Here is a 26,124-nt window from a genome sequence, read left to right on the forward strand (position 1 = left end):
GCACAAATGCTTATTATGCCCAGACTATGATGAACATGGAAAGACAAGGTCCTTCTTGGCAGAGGAATTCTAGAGAAACTCGTCGATGTTTTCAGTGCGGAAAAGTTGGACATTTGAGAGCTCATTGTAGATATGGAGATAGAGTGAGAAGACAGGGTGAGAGAAAACCCAAAACCCCATGTCCAAAATGTAACCGAGGCTTTCACTGGGCCTCTAAATGTATATTGACCCAGAGGAAGGAGAGGCAAGGCCCAGCTCCAAAGTATCAATCAAAGGACAGGTGGGGCATGATAGCAGCTGAGGTTACACCCAGAGAGACTTTAGAAATTCAGAACTCTGATGTCATCAACCAACAGAAAAGCAATCAGGATTACAGTTGGGAAGAATACAGGCCTTTTAAGACAACAAGACAATATCCAATGCAAACAGCTCCAATGTAATTACCAGATGATGAGGAGAAATCCCAAAAGTGGTAAACAGAAGAGAATTAGATAGGTTAACTGCTTGGGGAAGAGGATCTGCTTATATTTCCACAGATGGAGAAAGAATCAGATGGCTGACTATGAAACTGTTAAAAAGACTTTTAAAAGCTTCAGGAATCATTGGATTTCCTAACACAAGATGAAACTGTTTTACTTCTTGAAAAACCAGCAAGAATCATTGGGTTCCCTGAGATGAAAAATTGTTGATGAGACTTTTGCAGTACTTCAGGGCTTACAGGAACTATTGGATTCCTGGCACATGAACTAATGGACAATGGAATTCTATTGGACTGTTTCTAGGACTTATGGACATGTGTAAATTTTTAGGTTGATTCATGTTGTTACATTACTACTAGCCTGTGTTATATTGCTATGTACTTATGTAAATTATGTATAATGCCTCCCATATTGATGGATTTATGTATACCATGTATATCTGTTACAAAGTTCTGGCCCATATTGATGGATTTATGTGTACCCCCTTAGAAACCCCCTATGTTTTAAAACAAAAGAAAGGGGGAGATGTTGGAATCCTTACTAACTGCTAACTAATTAGAGTTGATCTAATCTTACAAGAAGATGTTTTGGGGAGAACCTGAAACAAGGTACTAAGTAGAACTACCCATAATCCCTCTCTCTGGAAGGAGCATAAATAGGCCAATGGGCCAGTCGGAGAGTTCTTGAGAGCGAAGACGCTACAAGTTGAGATTTCAGCGGAATGACATGAAGAGTTGGAGCTGGCTGGAGGCTGAAGAAAGCAGAGGCAGAGGCTGAAGGACCAGACCTTTGGATTTGGTGACATTCGGAGAGAGCTCTTGGAACCAAGCAGAGAGATAGGCCTCTAAGCTAACCGGGCTATATTGGGATAATAAAAGATCTGAACTTTTATCACCTGGCTGCTTTTTGAGAAGAAAAAGCTCACCACAAACACCAAAACTAAATTCTCTTTTAAAGGCTTTTAAAGCCTTCCCTAACTTCCCAAGTATTCTTATACTTTACTTCCCTACACATCCATACAGCCATATGACACTGTCTTTTTTGCTGTTCCTCACACCAAATCTTCTGTGTCCTAAACCATACCTTTTCATTGGCTGTCCCTCCATACTTGGAATTCTCTCCTTTCTGCTCTGTGCCTCCTGGCTTCCTTCAAGCCTCAGCTAAAATTATATCTTCTGCAAGAAGGCTCATCCAATTAACATTAAATGAAAGTTCATTTCCTCTGAAGTTATCTCCAATTTACCCTGTACATATCTTGTATGTACGGTTATTTCTATGTAATCTTCTTCATTAAAATGTGAGCTCCTTGAAATGAGGGACTGATTGTTTTTCTTTGTATCCCTGTACTTAGTACAGTAACTGGCATATAGTAGGCACTTAATAAATGTTTACTGACTCATCAGAATGGGCATTGTAGATCAAACCAGACCATTAAAACTGAGCAACTTGCTGTAATTAGTGCACAAGCAGTTGCCATTTCAAGAAGACTTCCTTCTGTGATCTGACCAGGTTTTCCCCCTGAAAATTTTCCTGCATTTAACTATGGGATTTAACTTCCCCCTCTCTTTGGGGGCAGCTTCCTAGTCATTTAAGGGCATAAAAAACCATGATCAGAGCTCCTTTAACTTGAATTTCTAAATGCCACAGTAGTCCATAAGGAAACAAGGAAGGCCACATCCAGAGAAACCAAATGTCACTGCATCTTTGTTGCATATCTGTGCAGTTAGAGCAAGGTAAATCTCCTTGTTAAATGTTCAATAACTTGCAAGTGCTTTAATTTGTTCCAACATCTGATATGAACAGGGTGCTGGCATTTAGCCAGCCCACAATGAGGTCCTTCTCCCAAAAGCTAGATGGGAGGTCAAGTTCAAGTTGTTTCCTGACCCCTGCTGTCAACCAGTTTATACCCTGAATCATGTAGGCTGGCAAGCCCTCAAAGAGCATTGCAGGGCTATTATTACTGCTACAGCTCCTTCCTCCTTACCTTGGATTCTGATGTTTTCCTCCTGAAACTGAGAATATACAAGCAATCACGGTGCTTGTTACATGATGAAAATGTCTTGCTTCCACTTACTATTCCTAGAATCAGAGATCTCTTCCATATCCTTTTTTGGCAAAAATTTGAGATATATTATAACACAATTCCTCCTCTTTTGAGATTTTTTTTCCCTTTCTATCTGGATGAACATTATCAAATGGCAGTAAATAAATATTGACATTCCAAATCTGAGGATCCTCAAACAAAGTTTCTGTTGAGTCCACTTGCCTTAATTCTGGGGTCTCAGCTATCACTCTATCTTCTCTCGGTTTACTTAACATAAGGCTCAAATTTTACTGCTGACAAAGCCTACTAATTAGCTGGTCCTGCCTGCCCTTCTTATTCATAGGTAAGTAAAGAACATTCTCATCTTCTGCCTTACATGTTTGTCAGATGCACTAGGTTTTTTTGTTTTGTTTTGTTTTGTTTTGTTTTAATTAACATCTCTTTACCACAAGAGGAAAACAAGAGCATAAAGCAAAGGTAAGAGGGGAGAGTTGAAGATACTAGTTAGCCAGCGTTCCCTCCCATTTTTCTTTAGTCTTTCCACTGAGCACTGAGGAAAAGCTAAACTTCACTGTGCTGCCAGGCAAGAGATGGATATTTTTTTGTCAAGTCAAGATTTGCTTTTTTGCTGTTTTGTGCTCTTCTGGCACTATTGTTTATAAGCAAAATGGGAGGCAAAATACTATTAGAGTAATCTAAAAACACAAATAATCCTAAGACTTAAGAATTTTTAAACTCCATTCCAATAGATAAATGAATCTTATGATTCCTTCCTGTAAAGGGAGATGTTTGTTTTTAAATCAACTTTTCTCAGGTGCTTTTCATTACCAAACCTAATTCTTTACTTTCCTCCTTCCTTAAAGGACCATCTCTGCTACATACTTAGTGAATGCCTGAGTGCTCCCATCTCTCCTCTTTTTTGACCCTTCCAGTACTACTTCTGGGTATCACTTATTTGTCACTTACATATGAAGGGCTGGTTTTAGAACCATCCTAGAGTCACGGCATATAGTAGGCCTTTAAGAAGTCTTCTGATGATGAACAGAGAATAAACGGAGTTCTTTGGGAAGTCCAGGCACTCAGTCCTCAATCATCATACATTATTCCTTTACTACTTGGATCATATCCCTCTTATTTTATTTGTCCCAGGACTAGTAAAGATTATGGTTCCCAAAAACAAAGTAACTTAGAATCAAAAATCCTAATAAAGAACCTTTCTAACCAATTTTAAGCAGTATCTCAAAATCAGGATTAGGTTGCTTTCAAATGTTTATAATCTATGACCCATTGCTAGTCTCCACAAACACCTGTTTCAGGGATAACCTTTTAGAAAACAGAAGTCTGATCTGATCATTTTATTTTACAGATGAAGAAACTAAGACCCATTTACTTGTGGTCATATAACTAATTCATAGCAGAAACTAGGGAGTTCCAACTCCAAATTAGAACAACCTCAAATATGATTTTTTTTTAAAAAGGAAAAAGTAGGACAATATACCCACAACTGAAGTCTAACTAATCCATAACAGAAGAAGGACTAAAACCTGGCTCTTCTGACTGTCCCATTCCAAAATTACAGTTAGCTCTCCATGGACACTATCTTAAAATCCTCAAATACCAAATGAAAAGAACCAATTTTTTTTTCACTTCAGCCTGAAAAATGATGGAGGACTATATCCTGGCATGTATGCTCTATGACTGCTTTTGTCTCCCTCTGTCCTTATACACAGCTAAAATTTCGTCTCGGGGCAGCTAGGTGGCACACTGGTTAGAGCATTTCCTATTTAAATTCAACTTTATTTTCCACAAGTTTATCACATTTCAATGCCATCTTTTTGAAATGTCTTTGGCCTACAATTATAATTTATTCAACATGTATTTACTAAATGCCTTTTATATGCAAGGCATTCTTTAGATGCTGACCATAAAAGGGAAAAATGAAAAACTCCATATCTTTGCCCTTATGAGGCTTACTGTTTTGGAAGAGAGGAGATATACTTACTGAAATTAATAACAAAATAATTCTAAAAGAGTATTAACTCAGAGGGATAGGCCCCTTTCCTAGAATGTGGCACCCAAGTTGAACCTTTAAGTCCGGGCACAGGTGAGGGCCCTCACAAAAACAGGTAGGACCAAGGTTAGAGATCAAATAACAAATTTGGGGAATAGTCAACAATCCAGTTTAGCATGTATAAAAGGGAATAGTGTGAACCAAATGTGGAAGGATCTGCCAGGACCACATTGCTCAGTTTTTAAATATCAAACTGGAGAGTTTGCATCTTGTCCTCAGAGGAAATAAGGAACCACTACAAATACTTGAAGAAGGGAGTATTACAGTCAGACCTGTACTTTTGAAAGATTACTTCCATACTTATATGTTGAATGGACTAGAAGGAAGAAAAGACTAGACTCAATTGTTTAACAGTTCAGGATAGAGATGATAATAAAGGTCTAAATTAAAATAAATTTCCCTTTATGGCTTATATAATTCATGTTGCACTAGATATACATTGTACAGCTAATTGCGTTTTCAACATCAAAATTATAGTCCATTTGGGGAATTTGTCATTTGATCTCTGTCCCTGGTCCTAACTGAAAGTTATAGAGGGGTTTTGATTCTTCAAATACATAGCTTAATGAACCACAATTGATTTTGTAAGAGACTATAATGAAAGCCCAAATTTGTGGAATGTATGTTATCTATAAACACTTGAACTTTTCAGGTTCACCTGGTCAGTGAGTAAATCCATAGTTGTGAACTGGGGGAAAATAGTTTAGCCTGTTCGTTGACAACACCATTTATCATAGAGTATCATTCTGTGTATGGAGTGGGCTCAGAGAAAAACCACTCTTGCCCACAAATGGAACTGCCTCTAAGATAATGACAATGCCCCTTTGGCAGTTGTAGAGCCACAAAGACTTCCATTAAAGCTATGGTGCAACTAACTTTGGAGCTTGAATTGAAGGTCATCAGGATGTAAAGAATATGGTTTGGAGTGACCATAAGGCAAAGAGCCAGGGGAATTACCCAAAAAAAAAAAAACAAAAAAACCCACAAAAGGTCATCAAATTTTGCAATCTACTGGGGAACTTCTGAAAGCAAGTATACTGGATAAAAATCCTGATGAAAGCAGATATGCTAAATATTTTACCATCTTAACAAGATCTATATCTACTCTGATCTCCTGTAAACTTTTATTAAATACCTACTAGATGCTAACCCAACCACTGGGCCAACCTTGAGAATAAAAAGGTGAAATTAAACACCAACAATACCTTCAAGGAGCTTACTCTAGTAGTGGAGGTAAGAAAGGTTAGAGATAAATAAAGTACAAATTAGGAGATGACAAACTAGAAAATAAGAGATCTGAAATAGGATGAAATTTCTAGGAGGGATGTCAAGATTAAATATGGTTTTGAGGGGGGGAAATGACACCCTAAAAGAAGCATGCAGCTTAATTAGTCCTTCCAGATGGGGAAAGAGAGGAGGCAAAAGAGGGATGTGGCATACTGGAGTAATACTGCAAATCCCACAAGAATTACCTATAAAAGAATATATATGGAAGAAAAGCTGTTTTAAAAGCTGTTAAAATATTCTATTCCCTCCTCCTAATCCATTTTCCCTTCTCTCACATGCAAAAGAAATTTCCCCCAGATTTCCATAGACAAACAATGGATTTTAGCTCAAATATTTACTTCCAATATGACCTTGAGCAAGTACTTTCCACATCTATAAAGAAGTTGATTTAAGTTTCTAAGGTTTTTTTTCCCTCTCTGAAGCTGAGGTTCTCATGAAATAGATGGTGCCTTTTTCAGATGTGGTACTGCTCTAAGTGATAAAGGACATTTTTGATAGAACTTTCTATTTTCAAGAATGCCCTTTATAAAAGCATCAGTGTGTGACAGGTAAATGAACAAGACCATATGGTACACTGGAAAGATCAATGAACTGAGTCAAGAGATCTAAATTATAGTTTCTGCTCTACCACAGATGCAAAACCAGAGACAATTCTTTAACCTCTCTAAGACATGGTTTATCTGTAATGTGGATGGAACAGGAGCAAGAGGACGAGGAAGACAGTGAGACTTCTGTAACTTAGGTTAAAAAGTTTACAATAAGCAAGCTAGTCAATCCTCTAAGATTTTCTCTGTTCACAAAGCCATTCTATTCTGATTTAAATTCCCAGTTTCCTTGAGATGGACACATCATGGAAAGGAAAATCTTTACTTACCATAAAACTCAAGCATCACAGAGTTAGGAAGGATCTTCAAGTTGACAAATCCCTCAACTTTACAAATCAAAGACAAATGGCCTTTCAGCATATGTGAAGACTTCGTGATAGGGAATTCATTATACTAATATAGCCATATCATATCATCTTTTTTTTTGAAAATTGGAATAAGTACAATTTGTCTTTATGCTGATTGAGCTGAAATCTGCTTCCCTAGGATTTCCAATCATTGTCCTGAGTTCTAAATGCACAAATAAAAAGTTTTTTATTTTTTATTTGTGTTCTTTAGGCCTTAGTTTCCTTATCTTTAAAATGATATGGTGGCCTAAGTTACCTTTCAATTCTAAAGCTAATGATATTATAAAAGATCATTATACTCCAAGCATTTTTACTCCAAACCTATGGTTTCACATCTTTCACTGAATGAGATGAGGGGCAGCCAGATAAGTCTAGTGAGAACACTAGACTTAGAGTTACTGGGTTCTAATTCTAGCTTCCTCTGATATTTCCTAGCTGAGTATGAGCAGAAACAAGGTAAACTTGCATAGCAGCAGTTCTCTCATCTACAAAGAAGGAATGCTAATGCCAATGGTAGCTTCTCACAAAGTTATTCATCAAATCAGAACATATCTACTCTGCCTTTTCCCTCCTCCCTTTGTAGGCTCTAGCTCTTCTTCAGGGCCCAGTTCAAGAGTCTCTCCTATATAATCTCCTGATGCCCTTCCTCACAACCTCCAGGAATTACCATCAAGAATTAAAGCTCTAGAATTATAAATAACTTCAGAGGCCATCTAGTTCAAAGCATCTTAAACTTTTCCCACTTTCAAACTTTTCTTTTCACCAAAGAAATGTTTCTACAACCCAGGATATAAAAAAAAGCTATGCAAATCAAATATTTATTAATAATAAATTAATTTCAGGCAGTTAAATGTCACAGTGGATAGAGAACTGGCCCCGAAGTCAGGAGAACCTGAGTTCAAATCCAGTCTCAGACACTTAATACTTCCTAGCTATGTGATCCTGGGCAAGTCACTTAATCCCAATTGCCTCAGCGCTGCACGCGTGCCTGCGCACGCTCACACACACACACACATACACACACACAAATTCAATTTCATTAACCTCCATATTAAGTTACTTGACCCCATATGGGATAGAGATCCATAATTTAAGAAACTTTGTTCAACAACCTATTTTCCAGATAGGAAATTGAGGGCCAAAAAAGGGAAGTAGCTTACAATGAGTGGCTTGCCCACTCAGGCAAAAAAAAAAAACCTATTATTTCAGCAAAAATTTCAAAATCATCACTTTTGAAGAAACAGAGACCCAGACATTTAAGCATTCACAAAACTAGTTAGTCAAGTAGGAACTAGAGTCCAGGTCTCTCTTTCACAGGAAAGATCATGGATATACTTAAACACTGTGTAGTGAGAGCTCTCATGAATCCTAACACACATACATATGTACATAAATACATATCTATGTACATAGGCATGGGCACAGTGCATGCATGTGTGCACACAAAAACAATTTACTATTAGCTCTAGAAAGTCCTTTTTATAAAGTTTGATGGATTCAAAATTAATTGATTTAACTAGATGACAACTTGAAACAGCTCTAATGGAATAAGTGCCCAGAGATCTCTTGATTGGTCAGATGCTGTTGACATTTCTGTCAAACCCTTATTTAAAGCAACACCTGCAAATAACACAAAAAGAGATAGCAAAGAGAAGACAGAATCAAGATCCAAAGGTACCCCAAGAGGCTAGAACATTGGACCAAGTCTAATAAGATCAAATTCACCAAAAATAAATATAAAGTTTTTTTTAACCTTAGTTAAAAAAAAAAGAAAAAGAAAAACCACCTAAGCACAAGATGGAGAAGGCATAGCTAGGCTGCAGCAATTCAACTAAAAAAAGAGCAGACTACAAATTGAGTCAACAGCACTAAACAGCATACAAGAAAGGTAAATAGCCAATCAATAAATCAAAAAGCATTTATTAAGCATCCACTATGTGCCATAAACCATGCTAGGAATACAAAGACAAAAAGTGAAACAATCCCTTCAAATTTACATCCTCTAAGAAAATGACATGGAGCTAAGGATCTGAAAGTAGTCATGCTGTACTTTGCCCTAGGCAGCAAATATCTAGAGTATTCTATGCAATATTGGGGAACCACATTTTAGGAAGGATGGTGATTAGCTTCAAAATAACTAGAGGAAGGGGAAAAGGATGATGAAGGACATTGAGATTATGTCAGATTTAGAAGACTCAACTGAGGGAACTAAGGATGAAGAAAAGACATAGATCTCAACAATTTGGAATTGAGAGACATTTTACACGAGGTTCTCTGGTCTTCATCCCACACAAGAGTAAGAAAGAGAACTAGAATTTGAACCTAGTTCTTCTCACTCTCAATGCAATGTTTTCCCCACTGCACTGTGGTGGAATTCTTATTTTTCAGCTCTTTTGAGGGACTAGTATGTGGAAGGTTTGGCACCAGAACTGTGAGCAACAGGTAGAAGTTACAATAAGTAAATTTAGGTTTATATGCTATGTCAGCAAGAATGCAATGCCAGTAGATACCAGCTCAATCCACCCCACCTGAGTATTACCAAGATATTTTTTTTTTGCTTATCAATGGGAATCTGCATGACCCTACTGCGACTCTACTGCTAGCTGCTAGGAACAAGAGCTGAAAACAATTCATTTTGTTGCCAGGGGTGGATAGATTTAATTTGCCCTAACCCAATTCAGAAATGGGACTTAGGGAATTTTCATCAAGGAGGGGATATGAAGGCTTTGTCAGCCGTTTGTTGCCTAGGGAAGAAATGGGAAGGAGAAAGTAATGATTATAAATAAGCCAGACTAACAAACTAGCTAAACAAGAGATGAATAACCTAGTCAGGTTAGTCAGAGCAGATTTCTACAGATGGCACTAGCTCAGCTGAGACTGGTCATCCAGCAAGAGCAGCAGCTCGAGTCAACAGTGAATGGAAATTTGGAAAGCAAAATGAAAAAACAGCCACCTAGGATGATCAAGAAGTCCTGACCATGATGCTCTGAAGCCTTCTAGTCGATTAATGGTCTCCAAGCATTAACTATAGACAAGCTCTAAGAAGGCACTCAGTAAAACTGCAGAAGGCAAGAAGAAGCAAACCTATGTGCTTCTCATATTTCCCATCCAGCTTCATTTTGGACATTTTGGCCCCTCCACTAGATCTTTCCCCTACTCCTCTATTTTTCAGCTTTCTTTAGTGTGCTGTTTTTCCTCTTTGTACATAAAAACTCCTTGAGAGAAGGTGCTGTCTTTCTTTTTCATATTTGTAACCCCAGCACGTAGAACAGAACCTGGAACCGAGTAAGTACTTAATAAATGTTTGATTATTGCTATGGGTAGAGTACCTAAGTGGCACAGAAGAACCTGAATTCAAATCCACTTAATAACATGTCTGAGATGGAAAATGAAACTAAGTCCTCTCTCTCCCAATATCCTATCTACCTGCAGGCAATAGAAAACAGGAAAGATTTTGAGTTGGGAAGTGACAGTACCAAATGCATGCAAAATTAAGTGGAAAAAAATTAGAGAAGGAAAGGAATGATGGATTGGAAGGATGAGTGCTGGTGGAAAGACCTATGAGTGAAGCTATTGTTAACTGTTCAAAATGATGATAGTGAACTAATTCCCAAATGATATTGGTAGCATTGGAAAAGTTGCTAAGGCTTCTGCCTTATGACAAGACTTAATAATTGATAGACCTGGGGTAGGAGGATTTAGGAAAAAGGGAAGGAAAGGGTGAAAAAAAAATAGGAGCCAAGATAAATGTGATAACACTGACAAGTATGGGAACCTGGAGGCTAAACATGTTTTGAGTTTGGTATAAGCTCCTAAAGGGCTACTACAATTTTTTTGTCTTTGTATTTACTATGACTGGCATACAGAAAGTACTTAATAAATGCGTGTTGACTGTTTAACTTTGAGAAACAAATAAGACCTACTGAAAAGCGATATTTGTAAGGAGTTTGGGACATGAGCCTGAAACCTTGGACCTTAAAAGTTAAAATAGGAACTATTTGGGAGAAAGAAATAGTCCCTTCCCTCAAGAAGCTTACACAGAAAGGGGAACAACAGCATGCCAAAGAAAGCTAAAAAATATGGGGGAGGGACCTGCCTCAGGGATCTGGTGGAGAAGTCCAATGGGAAATGGAGATGTCTTAGGGGTGACAGCTGAAATTATATGAGTCTGCTAGCTCTTAGGCAAAACAGATATTTTTAAAGTACAACCACATTAATCATGAGCCAGTTAAGAAGAATGTAGCATGAGCCCAGTCTTGCAAGGACTGTGGTGTTCATTTAAGATTAACCCTGTCAAAGTATAAGGAATGGGATCCAGTAATTTGTCCCAAGGTCCCACAGCTTTGATCCAAATACAAAGGGAGAGGAACAATCTTTGGAATGCTCCTTTTGATCCACTAACTTTCCTTCTAGAGCCTCAAAAGCCCATGGAGCTGAATAAGAGCCAAGATAAATGTGACAACACTGACAAAAGTAAGGGAACCTGGAGGCTAAACATGTTTTGAGGGTAAAAAACAGAAAGGCTACCAGAAGCCTGGCAAAAAAAAAAAAAAAAAAATCACCCTCAGGCACACTTCCATAGCCACATTAGAAAATGTATTGGAGTCTAAGTTGGAAACTTAGAATTCCTGCAAGTGCTCTGCCAAATTGAAGCAAGAGATCTAGGGCATCAGGTCTAAAAGATTCCACAATTAGTTTGCAATCTGACCAGAGTCAATTGAGTAAGGGGGCGTAACAACTATAACCATAACATCCTAATTCAGCCTAAGATGAAAGAGTATGAAATTAAAATGAAATTTAGTTGGTCCCTGAAAAAAAAAAAAAGTCATTTCTTAAGTATACCTAAGAGGGGGAAAAAAAAGCTGAGTGGATTTGTGTGTATATATACAATCCTTATTCTTAATTCTTATTCATATTTTTCCTTTCCCAGAAGCAACAGTGAACATTTTAGTTCTTGTAGAAAGTTTCTTTTTTAGTTCACAAAGTCCAATTGGTAATCAAGTGAAACCCATGTACTTCTCAGAATATTCTTTATTGCCGAGTCAAAATTGGAGGAAGTGCTAAATTTCAGTTGAGAGTCTAAAGGTATAATAATTTTTCCCAGCCAAGTTCACAGATGCATGGAATCTATCAGAGTTTGGAATGGGGTAGGATGGGAAGTCTCATTAAGGGACCTGTAGAGAGAGACCTGATGAAGAGCTCTTGCTATATACCAATCTTCCACTCTATACCTGGCCACTTTCTTGTGAGCTCCCTGTAGGAAAGCCAAGGATTAATTTCCAAGGCCAGTCATATGATATATCAAGTTCCTAATATGGAAGGTGAACAGAGCGTGCAATCATGTCAGGGCTGGAGAGCTGAATCAAGGTGCCAGGAATAGGGAAATGAGAATTAAGGGACTCTGGGCTTAAAGAGCTCCAGGAAGTGGCTACCTACTCACTGTCACCACATTATTCCTCTTGTCTTGTGCTATTCATAAAACCCAGATTTGGGAACAAATAGCAGTTCAATTGAGAAAGATCATGGGAGTTTTATACAAGTCCTACAGGTCTAGGGGGTAAAACAGCTACCAAATGAAGGCAACAAGAGCTGCAGTTCAGTTTTAATCTGTCTCTTGTCAAAGCAAATCTATAATACCTTGTTCAGTTCTGGGACCTGAAATTTAAGGATATTGACAAAATAAATCCTATAAAAAGAGGGACTAGAATGGCAAGAGGATTGGAAATCTTTGCCACACTTCACATGGTTGGTTGAAGGAAATGATTATGTTTAGCCTGAAGAAAAAACTCTGGGAGAAAATAAAAGTTGCTTCCAAGTAAGTCAAAACTTGCCATCTGGAAGAAAGATTAGAATGGTTTTGCTTGGCCCTAAAGAACAGTCAATCAGTCCATCCATTAGCAAAACTAGAAACATCAGGTGGAAGTGAGGACTCATAAACTAAATGAAAAGTAAAAATTTCCTACCATTAAAACAGTTTAAAAGTGAGAGGGGCTGTCTCAGGACACAGTTCCCAGTCAATGAAAGTCTTCAGATGTTGAGTAATAGCATTTCTGCTCAGGGGCAGGGCTCCCTTAGATTCCAAGATTCTTTTAGGGACAACAGCAGATCTAGGCAGAAAGTCTTGGAACCTACTCCAATCATGGACCAACCACTTCCAATTATATAACAAGAAAAAAGACACTTAACCTGTGTCTTATTTTATTTGATTTAACAATCCAATAGAACCTATAAAGGCTCAAAAGTCTAGGTCAAACACTATCAGTATTCTGTAAATGCTGTTGTCATCATTCTCTACACAGTACTAAGCACAGCCAACACTTAGCACAAAGTCTGGAACTTAGTTGTACTTAAGAAGTGCTAATTGATTGATCTCCAGTAGTGACTAGATCATAATTTTAGTGCTATTTCTTGTTCCTGAGCAAGTCATTTAATCCAGTTTGCCTCATTTGTAAAATAAACAGGATAAGGAAATAGCAATAATAACAAACTTCTTCACTCACTAAGCAATCCCTCTAGTTCAAATCTTTAATCAATTGGATTTCTGTAATAAATAGCATTATAACCTAAGGATGCCTTCTCCAATTCATTTCCATACAGTTGTAAAAACTATTTTCTTAAAAACAGGTCGAACCCTATTATTTTCCTCCTCCCACTTTCCCCATTCCTTAAATTCCAGTTGCTCCCCAATATCTCTAGTATCAACTCCTTTGATACTGAAAACTTCAAACTTAGATACATTCTACTTCTCTAGCCTTAATGCATACAATTTCTCTCTCCAACATTATGACTTAAAATGACTATCTTGCTATTTCTTTTCACATCATGTATTGCCCTTTCCATCTCTATACCTTTGGTATTGTCTATCTTCCATTCCTGAAATGATCACCTTACCTCAAACCACAAAAATTCCTTGGGGAATCAAATCAAATCAAATCAAACCTGCTGAGAGATACCCCCAACCCTAAGATCTAGTAACTATTCTTTACTGTGTGTGTTATATTCCTATATATTCATTTTGGGCTTGTTGTTCATTCATGACTGATTCTGTGACTCTTTTTGCAGTTTTCTTGGCAAAGAAAATGGGATGGTTTACCATTTCCTTCTCCAGCTCATTTTATAGATGAGGACACTGTAGCTAACAGGGTTATGTGACTTTCCCAAGTTCACACACTAGTAAGTATGCAAGTACAGATTTGAATCTTCCTGACTCCAGACCAGGCAATCTCTCTAAGGTACCACCTAGTTACCCATATAGCTATAAATTCAGACTGTATTCTAGCTCCCCTGAGAGCTGGGCCTTGTTGACTTAGCTAGCATCTGGAGGGCACTTAATACTCCCTTGTTGATTCAATAACATTGTAACATCATTATTCTAAATTATGTTTTTCTTTTAACTATATAAGTATCTAAGCACTCTTCTAAGTACATAAAGAACTATTCTTCCAAAATGTCTACCTCTACCCACCATTTACTTCAACCCACTACCACCTACTTAAACTTTTAAGAGGTTAAATGAGACATCTTCCAATCAGCCTTCCCAGGTTCCTCACCTGTACAACTAGAAGTGACTTGCCCCAAACACATCAATTTTAATTTGAAAAACAATCAACTAACATTTACCAAGGGTTTTTAATGTGCCAAAATATTTTAAAGGAAAATAGCAAAAATAATCTTCAACCTCAAAGAACTTACATGCAAACAGATATCGAACGCATATATATGTAAATGTATGACACATACATAAAACAACATACATATATAACTACAAGATATATGCAAAGTAAATATAACAAGAGAAGGCAGCAATACTAGCAACTGGAAAGCACAGGAAAGGCCTCTAGAAGAGGCCTTTATTGATTGAGCTGAGTCTTGAAAGAAACCAGAAATAAGGAGAAAAAGCATTCCAAGCAGGGAAAACAGCCAATGGAAAGCCATAGAAATAAAAGATTGGAAGTAGCAAGCAGACTAATATGGACCACAGAATGTGAAGGAGAGACTGGGAAAGACAGGATGGGGCCTGCTTATGAAGAGTCTCTAGAGAGACACTAGAATTTAAGGAGGTAGCAAGAAACAGGGTGTCAGTGTCAGACCTGCCCATAAGGAAGAATACTTTGGCAGCTGTATGGTAGGATGAATTAGAAAGGGGCAACACAAGGCAGGGAACTCTATTAAGAGACTGCTGTAATAATCCTGGTCAGAGGCAATGAGAATTTGAAAATGGTGGTTGTGAATAGAATGCAGGGGCCAAATAGGCCAGTTATTATGGAGAAATAAATGACAAGATTTAGAATTTGATTAAATATGGATGATAAGAAGCGTTATCATGACAGATTAGGAGTTTTGAGGAAAATGAAAATGAGGACTGTTTTGGGCTTACAATACATAAGTCACTGCTGGGTTTTCTACTCAAATCTCTCCCCACTCTAATTCATCCTCCATTCAGCTACCAAAGGGTTTTCCTAAAGTTAATGTCTGACCATATTACTTTCCTAATTCAATAAATTCCAGAGACTCTCAATTGCCTCCAAGATCAAATACAAAATTCTGTTTGTAATTCAAAGCTCTCTATAACTTACTCTTCCCACTTATACCCACCCCCTACCCCCCACCTTTCTAGTCTTCCTACATTTTACACTACCTCCATATTCTCTGGAATCCAGTGACATTGGCTTCTTTGCTCTTTCTCAAACAAAACACTTCATCTCTCAGTTCTGACATTTTCACTGACTTTTTCCCAAAACTAGAATGCTCTCCTTCCTCATCTCAGCCCATTGGCTTCCTTCAAAGCCCAACTAAAATCCCATTTCCTACAACATGCCTTTCCCAGTCCCTCTTAATACTAGTGCCTTCCCCCTTTTATTTCCAATGTATCCTGTATATATATACTCTTTTAGTCTCTCCCATTAGTTGGTGAGCTCCTAGAGTGCCAGAGACCGACATTCTTTTTGCCCCCTTTGTATCCTTAGCACTCTAGGCCCTCTGTAAACGTTTGTTCATTGACTGAACTAGTTTAGTTTGAAATGTCCACTGAAATCCAGTTGGGACTGAAGCTCAGGAGGGAGGGTTGGATATATAGTTTTGTGAATCATTTAAACAGATAATAATTTAACTCATGGATGATTCAGGCCAATTTCAATGGTTTTATGATGAAGAGAGCCATCTGCACCCAGAGAGGACTGTGGGATCTGAGTGTGGATCACAGCAAAGTATTTTCACTCTTTTTGTTGTTGTTTGTTAGCATTTTGTTTTCTTTTTAATTTTTTTCCTTTTTGATCTGATTTTTCTTGTGCAGCATAATTGTGGAAATATATATAGACAAATTACACATGTTTAACTTATATTGCATTACTTGCCATCTAGAAGAGGAGGTAGAGGGGAGGGGAAAATTTTGTAACACAAGGTTTTGCAAAGGTGAATGTTGAAAATTATCCATAAATATGTTTTGAAAATAAAATGCTTTTAGAAAAAATTAATTTAACTCATGGGAACTGGTGAATTTAAGAAGTGAGAAACAGAGAGAATTTACCAAATGAGTGAAGAAAAAGAGTGCCTAAAACATCACCTTGAGAGATCCCAACCAGGTAGTGAACATGACATAAAGATCCAGAAATAGAGATTTAAGGGAAAGCATCGTTAAATTAGAGAATCAAAATAGCAGTTGTCACAAAAACTCATAGGAAGGGAAGAAGGGAGGGGCAGGGAAAAAGAGATAGAGAAAACAAGATCAGCAGGATGAGAACTGATTAAAGCACCAAGGATTAGGCAATTAAAAGATCACTAGTGACTAGTGAAGTTTTATTTCAACTATCTACAGACTTCAAAGAGTTTAGAAAAGAAGACAGGAAGTGGATAAATCACATGTAGATAGTTTTTCAAATTTAGCTGAGACAGAAGAAAACTGGAGGACCATACCTAATAAGGATGCATGATCTGGAAAAGTTTTTTAATGATGGGAACAACAGGAAGATAAAGAATGTTAGACTGCAGGGTCAATCTGCTGTGAGAAGATGGGGTGGGCTGGGGATCACATAAGATAAATAAAATGTTTAAAACATTCATAAACGATAAAGCATTTTAGAAATGCCAACTCTTTTTGAGAACCTACTTTAGTAAAATAGTAATGGCTAGTATCAACGACTTCTATTCTTTGTAAACCTTAAACTGAAGTTCCTATTCTTATTAAAATTATTTATCTCCTTATGTGACACATAGTAGACTTTTAATAAAACCTTACCACATGAACTAAATTCAGTAATTAAATTCAGTAGACTTTCTTATGGATTTTTGAGCACAGATCTGTTACCTGTTGACAGACACTTTGGAATTCTGACATTAATTTCTAAAATAAAGGGGGGAATCTGGAAGAGGAAAGGGGGCATGGGAGCCATAACCACTGCCTTTGCCTTCAAAATCCAAAATATTTTAGTCTGAGATAAAATACTTACACCAAATACAGTCACAACATTGAGATATTACAGCCACACCACAAACATGAAAAGACCAAGTCCATTCACAGTGGGGCCTAGATAAGGATAAGAACCAATAAAATAGTGCTACAATGTTGCAAACCAGACTCTTAGTTTTATGCAACTTTCCTTGGGAACTACAAACTCCTAGTTCACACCTAGTCTTTTTTTTTCCTTTTTTAACTGAAACCATTCCCCACAGCCTAATTCTGCGCCTGAAACAAGTTCCAATCCACCCTCCTCAGCCAAACGGAATTCCTACACTTGCACCTCCTCCAGCAAGCCAGAAGGAGGTTCAGCCTTCCCCCAAAGCCTCTGCTCCCTCTTTCACTTCCCATCCCCCACCTTATCTCAGACCTCATACAGGGCTTATTTTTACAAATCTCCTTTCTTTCTTAGGTGGTAACCTCTCATTTTTCCAGTTATTAATAATACAGTTAATTATAATTACCCAGGTTAGTATCTTATTTCCATCGACCATTTGACTATACAAGAAGGCAGGTATGGAGCCACGCAAACTTTCTTTCTGCCTCGGGGCCTAGCACAGTGCTCCCTACCCAAGAGGAATCTTACAAGGTTTTCTTAAACCCAAAAATAAGGGCTTCCATCAGCCCCTCAATAGTGGTGCTTTGATTCTTCATTCTTCCAAATACTATAACTATACCAAAGTGCCAATGTAGGCTCCTTTCTTCCAAAAGCCCATCTTCCAAACTTTTTTCCTTATTCCTCCCAGCTCCATTTTGTGTCCTTTCAACTAGATGATTCGAAAGATTCATACTCTATAAACATCTTTGGATTCCCTGGCAAAAAGTTACTAAGATAAAAATAAATGCAAACTAATCAATAAAAATACAATATAATGAAAATTAGATAAAAATACTTATTTTCTTCTTTTGAACAAATTTTAATCACTAAAAAGCCCAGGATTTACTATCCACTTTTAACAAAGCCAGATCCTCACTTTGCATGCATTTTTAGTGGATTGTTTAGGATACTTTTCCCATCACAATTATAAATATGAAAATACAAACTGAAAACTATTCTAATGATAACTAATTCTCATTTCTATAAGATGATAATAATAATGAGTTTATTTTAAAAGTGATTTCCCTCACAATAGCCCCCTGAGGGAGGTATGGCACACATCAATATGCCCATTTGAAAGATAAAAAAACTGTGGCTGAGAGGTGAAATAATTACTAGATCTAATATTCTCCAAATCAGTTACTTGACATCAAGGGTCCAGTGTTTCCACTATACAGGCCTAATCATGTCACAAAAGCAAAACTAAATTTGCAAGGAGAATCAGAACAAAGGGAAAAAAAGGGTTATTCCCTCCAGCTGAATCTTAATTTCCTCATAGGTAAAATAAAAGGGTTGTACTGGAGGATCTTTAACAGCCCTAGTCCTGACGGTACACAATTCTAAAATCTCTAGTGAAAAGAGTACAAGTGTTCCTTTCAACCTAGTAAAGTCGAGCCTCAGGGCTAGCTTAAGGAATTGCTCCAATAAATGTTGCTTTGGGGAAGAGCAGAGACTAACAGAACCCACCAACTCTTCAACAGCAACTGCTCCCAAGCCTAGGAGCCCAAATTCCAAAGAAATCTATCTCCACTCTAGGAAGGAAAAATGAAAGACCAAAATGGAGGGAGGAGGGATTACTGGTGAAGCATACCAAGGAGTGACACTCTCAATGCTCACAGCACATGGCGCCAATCAGAGCCCGCCGTCCGGCCCCTACCCAAACTAGACTATAGCGCTCACATGGAAGAGACTCCAGCCTTGGGTTCCATTGTTGTAAATGAAGTTGGGAGACAGTTAAAAATTATGGGGGAAACAAGTAGCCACATCTTAAAAGACAGTTAAGGGTACAAACTACAAGCCATCTGTAAAGCCCTCTTCTCCACCTGCAGAACCCGCAATCTGGTGGCCGTGAATGGGGAATTGCTGTTTCCCATAAGTCTCAGACCTTTTGGATAAAACAAAGCCAGCCGCTGGTCTTTGGCGCGGATTTAATAGACATATGTAAGCAATGACCTCTTCCTAATTAAGACCACAGAGAGATAAAAAAAGCAACTGCAGGACAAAATAGACCGAGCAGTGGTGTGTGCAACTTTACCTATGGAGGCCACCAGGTTTCCTTCTGAAATTAGGAATATCAATAAGAAAGGGGGAAACCCGGTACCATTAAATGCAATTTTTCATCTACCATTGCACACAGGAGTGCACACATCTGGCCCCGTTGGTATTTTACCTCAAAATCTGTAATCACACCCAGGTTACAAAAAGCCAAGTCTCTCTACTCGCCTGCCCCCATTCCCGCCACCACAGCAGCTTTCCCAGGCTAGCTTCCTGCCTCACTCCGCCCCATGGCACCAGGGCTACACAGCTCTGGCGCTCGGATTAATGCAAGGCCCAGAGAAAAGGAACATGTGTGCGGCGCAAAAAAGATCTTTCTTTGAGCTGTCTCACCAACATCGGCTTTCCAAAAGCAAATGACCCTAAAAAAGGGGTCCATTTTAAAAACGTCCCCCCCCAAAAAAAACGACCCTGGCCAAGAGTTAGCGCTAGGGAAAAGGGCATGTGCTCAGTGGCCCCAATACCGCCTATAGACTTTTACAGGGTTTTTTTTTCCCCTCAGCCTTCACAAGTACCCCTAATCCGGGGGCGCAAAAGAGAGCTTCCGATGCAAATGGAAGCCAAAGTATCTCTTTTGGAACGTGGCCGGGAAACAGATACACCGCGTTCTGAAGAGCCACGCGGTCCCTGCTGCAACTGACACAGCACAGCTCCCCTCCCCCAGCCACACGCGCCGCCTGGGGGAGGGGAAGCCAGACCAAAGGGGTCTTAAGAAGGAGTTGGAAACGTGGAGGGCAAAAAGAAAAAACAAAAACAAAAAAAAACCCGAGAACCCCCTTACTTTGCCGCTGGCTGTGCCTCCGCTGACGCCGATCAGAAAAGGCTCCCCTCCGTTGGTTTGCTGGTGGTTCTGAAGGGTCTGATCACTGTCTCCGGCCATGGCTCCAGCCAGTCCCTTCCTTCCTGCCTGCCTGACTGCTGGGTTGCTTGCTTGCCTAGTAGCCTGACGACTGCCTCTCTCTCCCAGTCTGGATTCCTTCTATTCTCTCAGCCACCACTTGGTGTTAATTGGTGTTATTGTTCTGCCGCGGCTGTGGCTGTGGCTGTGGCTTGGCTGTGGCGGCGGCGGCTGCTGCTGCAGCTTCTGCTGTAGGTGCTGCTGCTGCTGCTGCTGCTGCTGTTGCTGCTGCTGCTGCTGCTGCTCTGCTCCTCCTGCTCCTCCTGCTCCTGCTGCTGCTCCTGCTGCTGCTCCTGCTGCTGCTCCTGCTGCTGCTGCTGCTGCTGCTCCTGCTGCTGCTGCTGCTGCTGCTGCTGCTCCTGCTCCTGCTCCTGCTTTAGCTCCAGCTCCTGCTCCTGCTCCTGCTCCTGCTCCTGCTCCTCCTCCTCCTCCTCCTCCTCCTCCTCCTTCTCCTCCTCTTCTAGGTTTTTTTTGAACCTTCTAGCGAAGCTGGCTTTATGTGATGAGTCAAGAGCCTTCCTCTCCCACTACCCGCCCCAATTATTTTACATCCCAGCCAGAGGTCATCATGATACAGCCGCTCCAATCCGAAAGAAAATCTAATCAGTTTATTTGCCCAGAGAAAGGCTTCCCAGTCCAGTGGGCTCGTCTTGAACCCCTCCCCAGTACTCCAGGTCTCTAGCTGGCTGAGGTCTCTGGGAAAAGTGTTTGCTTGACACCTCATCAGAAAACCTGGGCTTACTTAATTAACCCCTTATTAACAAGCCATGAGTGAACAAGAAAATGAATTAAAAGATTTTATTTTTCAATCCTGGATGTAAGAGGGGAAAAAAAAAGATAGAAGGTATTATGTATACACACAATAATGTTACAATGACATATTATTATAATGAATGAACGATGCAAGTATTTTCAAAAGCGAGCCACTCTTTAACCTAGTTTTTTAAACCCATTCTAACTGCTGAAATCCAATTAACATCAAATGCAGACGAACACAACGAAACAAAGGGTTAGTATGAATACCTGCAGCATCCGGGACAAAAACATATTTACCTTCTGAAAAAATTTACTTCTAGTGTTTGCCAGAATACTTGGCTTTTTTTATGGTTGTTTTTTTGTTTTGTTTTGTTTTGTTTTTGCCCACATTTCAGCTTCACTTCCCTCTCTCCCCCCCCCAACCAAAACCCAAAAACTAACAAGGTTCCATTAATATATCTGGTTACCTGAGATTCCCACTATTGAAATTTCCTTGGTTATTCCCCTTGATACTCTTTAGATTTTCACAACAGTGAATTGGGCCCTCTTTTCTTCTTCTAAACAATTTTTCAATTATTATTTCTATGTACATAACTTTCAGATTTACATATCAGTCCTAACATCTCTCCTAACCTCCTGTAGACTTCCTAGAGACATCTTAAACTGAAGATGGCCAACACTAAACTCATCATCTTTACGTTCAAACCATCCCTTCTTCCTAACTTCCCTATTGCTATCTCAGGGTATCACCACCTCCCAATCCACCCACACTGGAAATCTTTCTGTTAACCTTGACTCCTCACTGTTTTTCACTTCTATTATACTATCTATGGCCAAAGCTTCTCAATTTACCTTCACTATCTTATCTCTCCACTGATCAAACTTTCATCATCTCATGCCTAGACAATTGCAATCTCCTGCTGTTTGGTCTCCCTAGTTTAGGTCTAGTTCTACTTTGTTCTGTCCTCCTTTAAGTTGTCAAATTGATCCCACCTTATCCCATAACTACAGTGGCTCTCTATTATTGCTAAATCAAATATAAAATCCTCTGGTTTTAAAAATCCTACAGAACCTAAGATATGCACCTGACACTGTTTTTGACCTTCTGTGACTTCTTAACCTTGCTTGACACTTCCCCCAAACTCTTTTCTTTCTCCTACCCCCTTTTTCAGTTTTCTTATGTGTATTGTTTTTCAGGTTAGAATGTAAGTTCCTTGTGGGTAGGGTTTCTTTTTCACATTTGTATCTTCAGTGCTTAGCACAGTACCAGGCAAATAGGTATTTTATAAATGATCACTAACTGTCTTTTTTATACATAGTTATTTGCATATTATCAGTCATTAGACTGAACTCCAGAGAGCAGGAATTATCTTTTGCCTTTCTTTGAATACTTAGCACCTAATGGAATGCCTGCCACAAAGTAAGGCTTAATAAATGTTAGCTAACTGACATCCATTAACATTTTAGCTGGAACAGAAAAGATGTGAAGGAAGGCCAGAAAGAATAGTGAATAGTTTTATAATTACATGTTGAGTTTATCATACATTTTAAAAGAAAAGCAAACTGTATATAAAACATATATAATAGATACATCCCAGTTGTATTATAATCCTATTTTTCTAATCAACAAGTTTTTATTAAGCATTCATTATGTAGGCTTGGTATTAAGAGCTTGGAATATAGAGAAGGGAAACCCAAAGAAAATAATAAAAAGCTCAGTCTCTTCTCTCAAGGAGTTCACAATCTAACAGAAAAAACAATATGTAAACAGCTTTTTTACCATATAAACATGATATGCCCAGTTTACTTAGCATTTGTTAAATTGGGAATAACTTTTTAAAATTACATTAGCAGATATTTGACCAGAAATTAGAATAACCCAACCAGACTACTGCATTTGAAAGTGAATTTGAGAAATTTTTAAGGTGAGAATAAAAGGTCTATAATCTTGGCTTCCAACCTTTTCTCTGAGACAAAACATATTCAGTCTGCATGCACCCATAACACTCCTAAGTGCAGCCTGAATTAGATGAAAATGTCATATTTCCCAATTTTATTTACAGTTTAATGGCTCCCATTTCCATTTGAGTTTGACACTACTGCTTCAGGGATGCTAAACTAAACAATAATCAGGCTTTGTAATTTGGATGGCCTAAGAGAGAGCTGAAATAGATGGTAAAAGATAATGAAATTCATAACAATTATTTTGAAAATAGACACAAAAATTCAGGCCATTTCCAAAGGTCTTGTGATAAAGAAAGCCATCTTCACCCAGAGAGAGGAATGTGGAGATCACAACATAGTATTTTCACTTTTTCTTTTGTCATTGTTTACATTCTGTTTTCTTTTTCATTTTATTTTTCTTGTGCAGCATGATAATTGTGGAAATATGCATAGAAGAACTGCACATGTTTAACATATATTGGATTACTTACATCTAGAAAAGGAGGTGAGGGGAAGGGAAAAACAAATTTAAAACACAAGGTTTTGCAAGGGTGAATGTTGAAAATTATGCATATGTTTTGAAAATAAAAAGCTTTAATAAAAAAAGAAGAAAATAGACACAGAAATTTACAACACACATCTAGAAGTCAAAATATAAAAACAGGAATTTTAAGCAAGAAGGAAGAAAGAAAGAGGAAGAGTGGGAGAAAGGAAAAAAATCTAGGGGGAAGAGAGAGAAAGTTAATGTTCAGTCACCAGATTCCCCACAATTTGGGAATATGCAAGTCATTTTTCAGCCTATCATAACAATGCCATTACTGATTTATAATTCCTCCCCCGTCCCAAGTTTTTTATATGTATAATCAAATTGGCTTAACAAGAGTCAGAATCATACTAGCAATAAAGCAAATTATTTTCCCCAGTTCCCTTGTACTGATTATTTTTCCTATGTTATATGGACTTTATTACCTTGATTATTACTAATCAAGATCATATTAATTTGGTTCATGACAAAAAGCTATGACCCAATTCAATGTTTCTCAATTATATATATATAAAATCCTTCTTAAAATGTGCACATTTCAAAAATGACAAATGTAGACTTGTCCAAGGTTATAGAGAACATAATAAATCCTTTCAAGTTACCAGCCAGTAGTTAATAGGAAGTGTTTCTTTTTAAATAAACTTGCCCTTTTGTTTTAATTACTATAGTTGTATTTCAAAAATGTAATGCATAGCAGGGATTTTTCAATAAAAATGCAAAAAAAAATAGATTTTTACAACAGTGGAAAAAACAAAGTAAGACATGGTGCTTGGTTCACATATTTAACTTTCATTTCAACCAAGTACCATATGTGCATTTGTTAAGATCGTATAAAATTCCTTAATAGATGTGTAAAAACTTAGCCAAAGGAGCTCAAGTTGCTTTTGGTGAATTTATAAATGGTGAACTTGTGGTTGGCATTTTTTCCCTGTGAAAAGTGTAGAAATGTGCATTGGCACCTTATCAAGACGACTACATACAGATAGCTCATGATTCAAGTTTCCCAAAGTTTACATTCTATCTATTGGAGGTTACACATCTAGGGAAATGTAAAATACATATAAAGTAATTTTTTTGAGAGAGTGGTGTGGGATTAAGCCCTAGATTCTGAGGAGTTCAGAAAAGTACTCATGTGGCTGGGCTTAGAAAAAAGCTGAGAATTGTAGGAAGCAAGATAAATAGGGAATGAATTCCAAGCCAGGGAGAAAATCTACACAAAGGCATCAGCTAGTTATTTAAACAGCCGAATGGATAATTTTATTCCCATAAAAATCATCAGCCTTTTTGTTTTTTTTTTTTTTTTAACAAAGCCCAAGAGGAAGATTCAGAAAGAGAAACAGCATTTAAGAAAACAATATAATGTATTAAACTTATAAGAATTAACTTAAAAGGATTGAATGTATAAATTTTTAAGGTAAGAAGTGATAGGAATAGATTTGTAATCTTAGGTATCAACCTCTTCTCTGAGGGGAATCCTAACTTGGAACACTAGTGCTCACATAGAAAGGAGAGATAATGCTGTAAGGGAAGAAGTTTTTAGCCCTCTTCACAAAGACCCAACATATAGCCCATGAATACATTCCTTACTTTTCCTTTTCATATGAAATAGATTAATCTGGTGACAATGACCACATAAAAGTTGAAAAATCAGTGATAGGGAAGCAAATGAAATCCAAGAGTTTGGTGTCCACAATGAGTTTTGCAGCAGCCCGGCATGAATGTCCCCAGAAAAGGGAATCATTTGGAACTAAGGAAACATTATCTTGTCCTGAGATTTAAAATAAGTTGGTTATTATAATCTGGTATTACAATGAGAGAGAGAGAGAGAGAGAGAGAGAGAGAGAAGAGAGAGAAGAGAAGAGAAGAGAAGAGAAGAGAAGAGAAGAGAAGAGAAGAGAAGAGAAGAGAAGAGAAGAGAAGAGAAGAGAAGAGAAGAGAAGAGAAAGGGGGGAAAGAAAGAGTGGGGCTGGTAAATGAGCTAGAAGTGAAAGTTGATTGAACTATTGTGCTTGTATAGAGATCATGTGTTCTTTTAAAGTACTGCTTTTTTGCTTTTCTTTGTCAAGATTATCCTTCATTATGGTATTTCCCATCTCATCTATTTTTTCTTAATTCTTTGGAGAAGTTAAATAAGGAGCTTTAGATGCCAAAGAAAAAAATCTTATTGGCTAAATAAAGTAAGTAGCAAACTTCTGGTACTTTGATCAAGAGAGGAAAATAGTAAGATTTATGTTTCAGGATTTTTTTTTTTTTTTTTTTTTTTTTTTTGCCATCATGTGAAGGACAAATTAGAGAAGAAAAAGACTTGACATAGAGAGACCAATTAGGAGGCTATTGCAAGACTACAGTTAATAGTGAGGGCCTGAATTAGGATAGTGGCCATGTGAGTACAAAGAAGGTAATATGAATAAAAGAGGTATTCTGGTAGAGATAAAAAAAATTAATAAATTATTATATATGGATAAGAAAACATAAGATTTATAATAAGACATATAATAACTAAACCCAAAAAATGTATGACTGCAAGAGGAGGTGGGCCAATCC

At 37.9% G+C, this 26,124-nt stretch overlaps 1 protein-coding gene across 1 annotated transcript in view; it reads right to left on the reverse strand.

Annotated features, from left to right (window-relative positions):
• The window catches only part of UCK2 (uridine-cytidine kinase 2), an 88,052-nt gene extending 67,485 nt beyond the window's left edge, over positions 1-20,567 (reverse strand). The window contains exon 1 of the mRNA XM_051999099.1: positions 20,220-20,567. Coding sequence (XP_051855059.1) covers positions 20,220-20,318 — 99 coding nt within the window. The 5' untranslated portion in view covers positions 20,319-20,567. The remainder of the gene's footprint in view (positions 1-20,219) is intronic.
• Positions 20,568-26,124: the final 5,557 nt, after the last annotated feature.

The sequence above is a fragment of the Antechinus flavipes genome, chromosome 4, assembly GCF_016432865.1.
Source record: "Antechinus flavipes isolate AdamAnt ecotype Samford, QLD, Australia chromosome 4, AdamAnt_v2, whole genome shotgun sequence".
NCBI classification, from domain to species: Eukaryota; Metazoa; Chordata; class Mammalia; order Dasyuromorphia; family Dasyuridae; genus Antechinus; species Antechinus flavipes.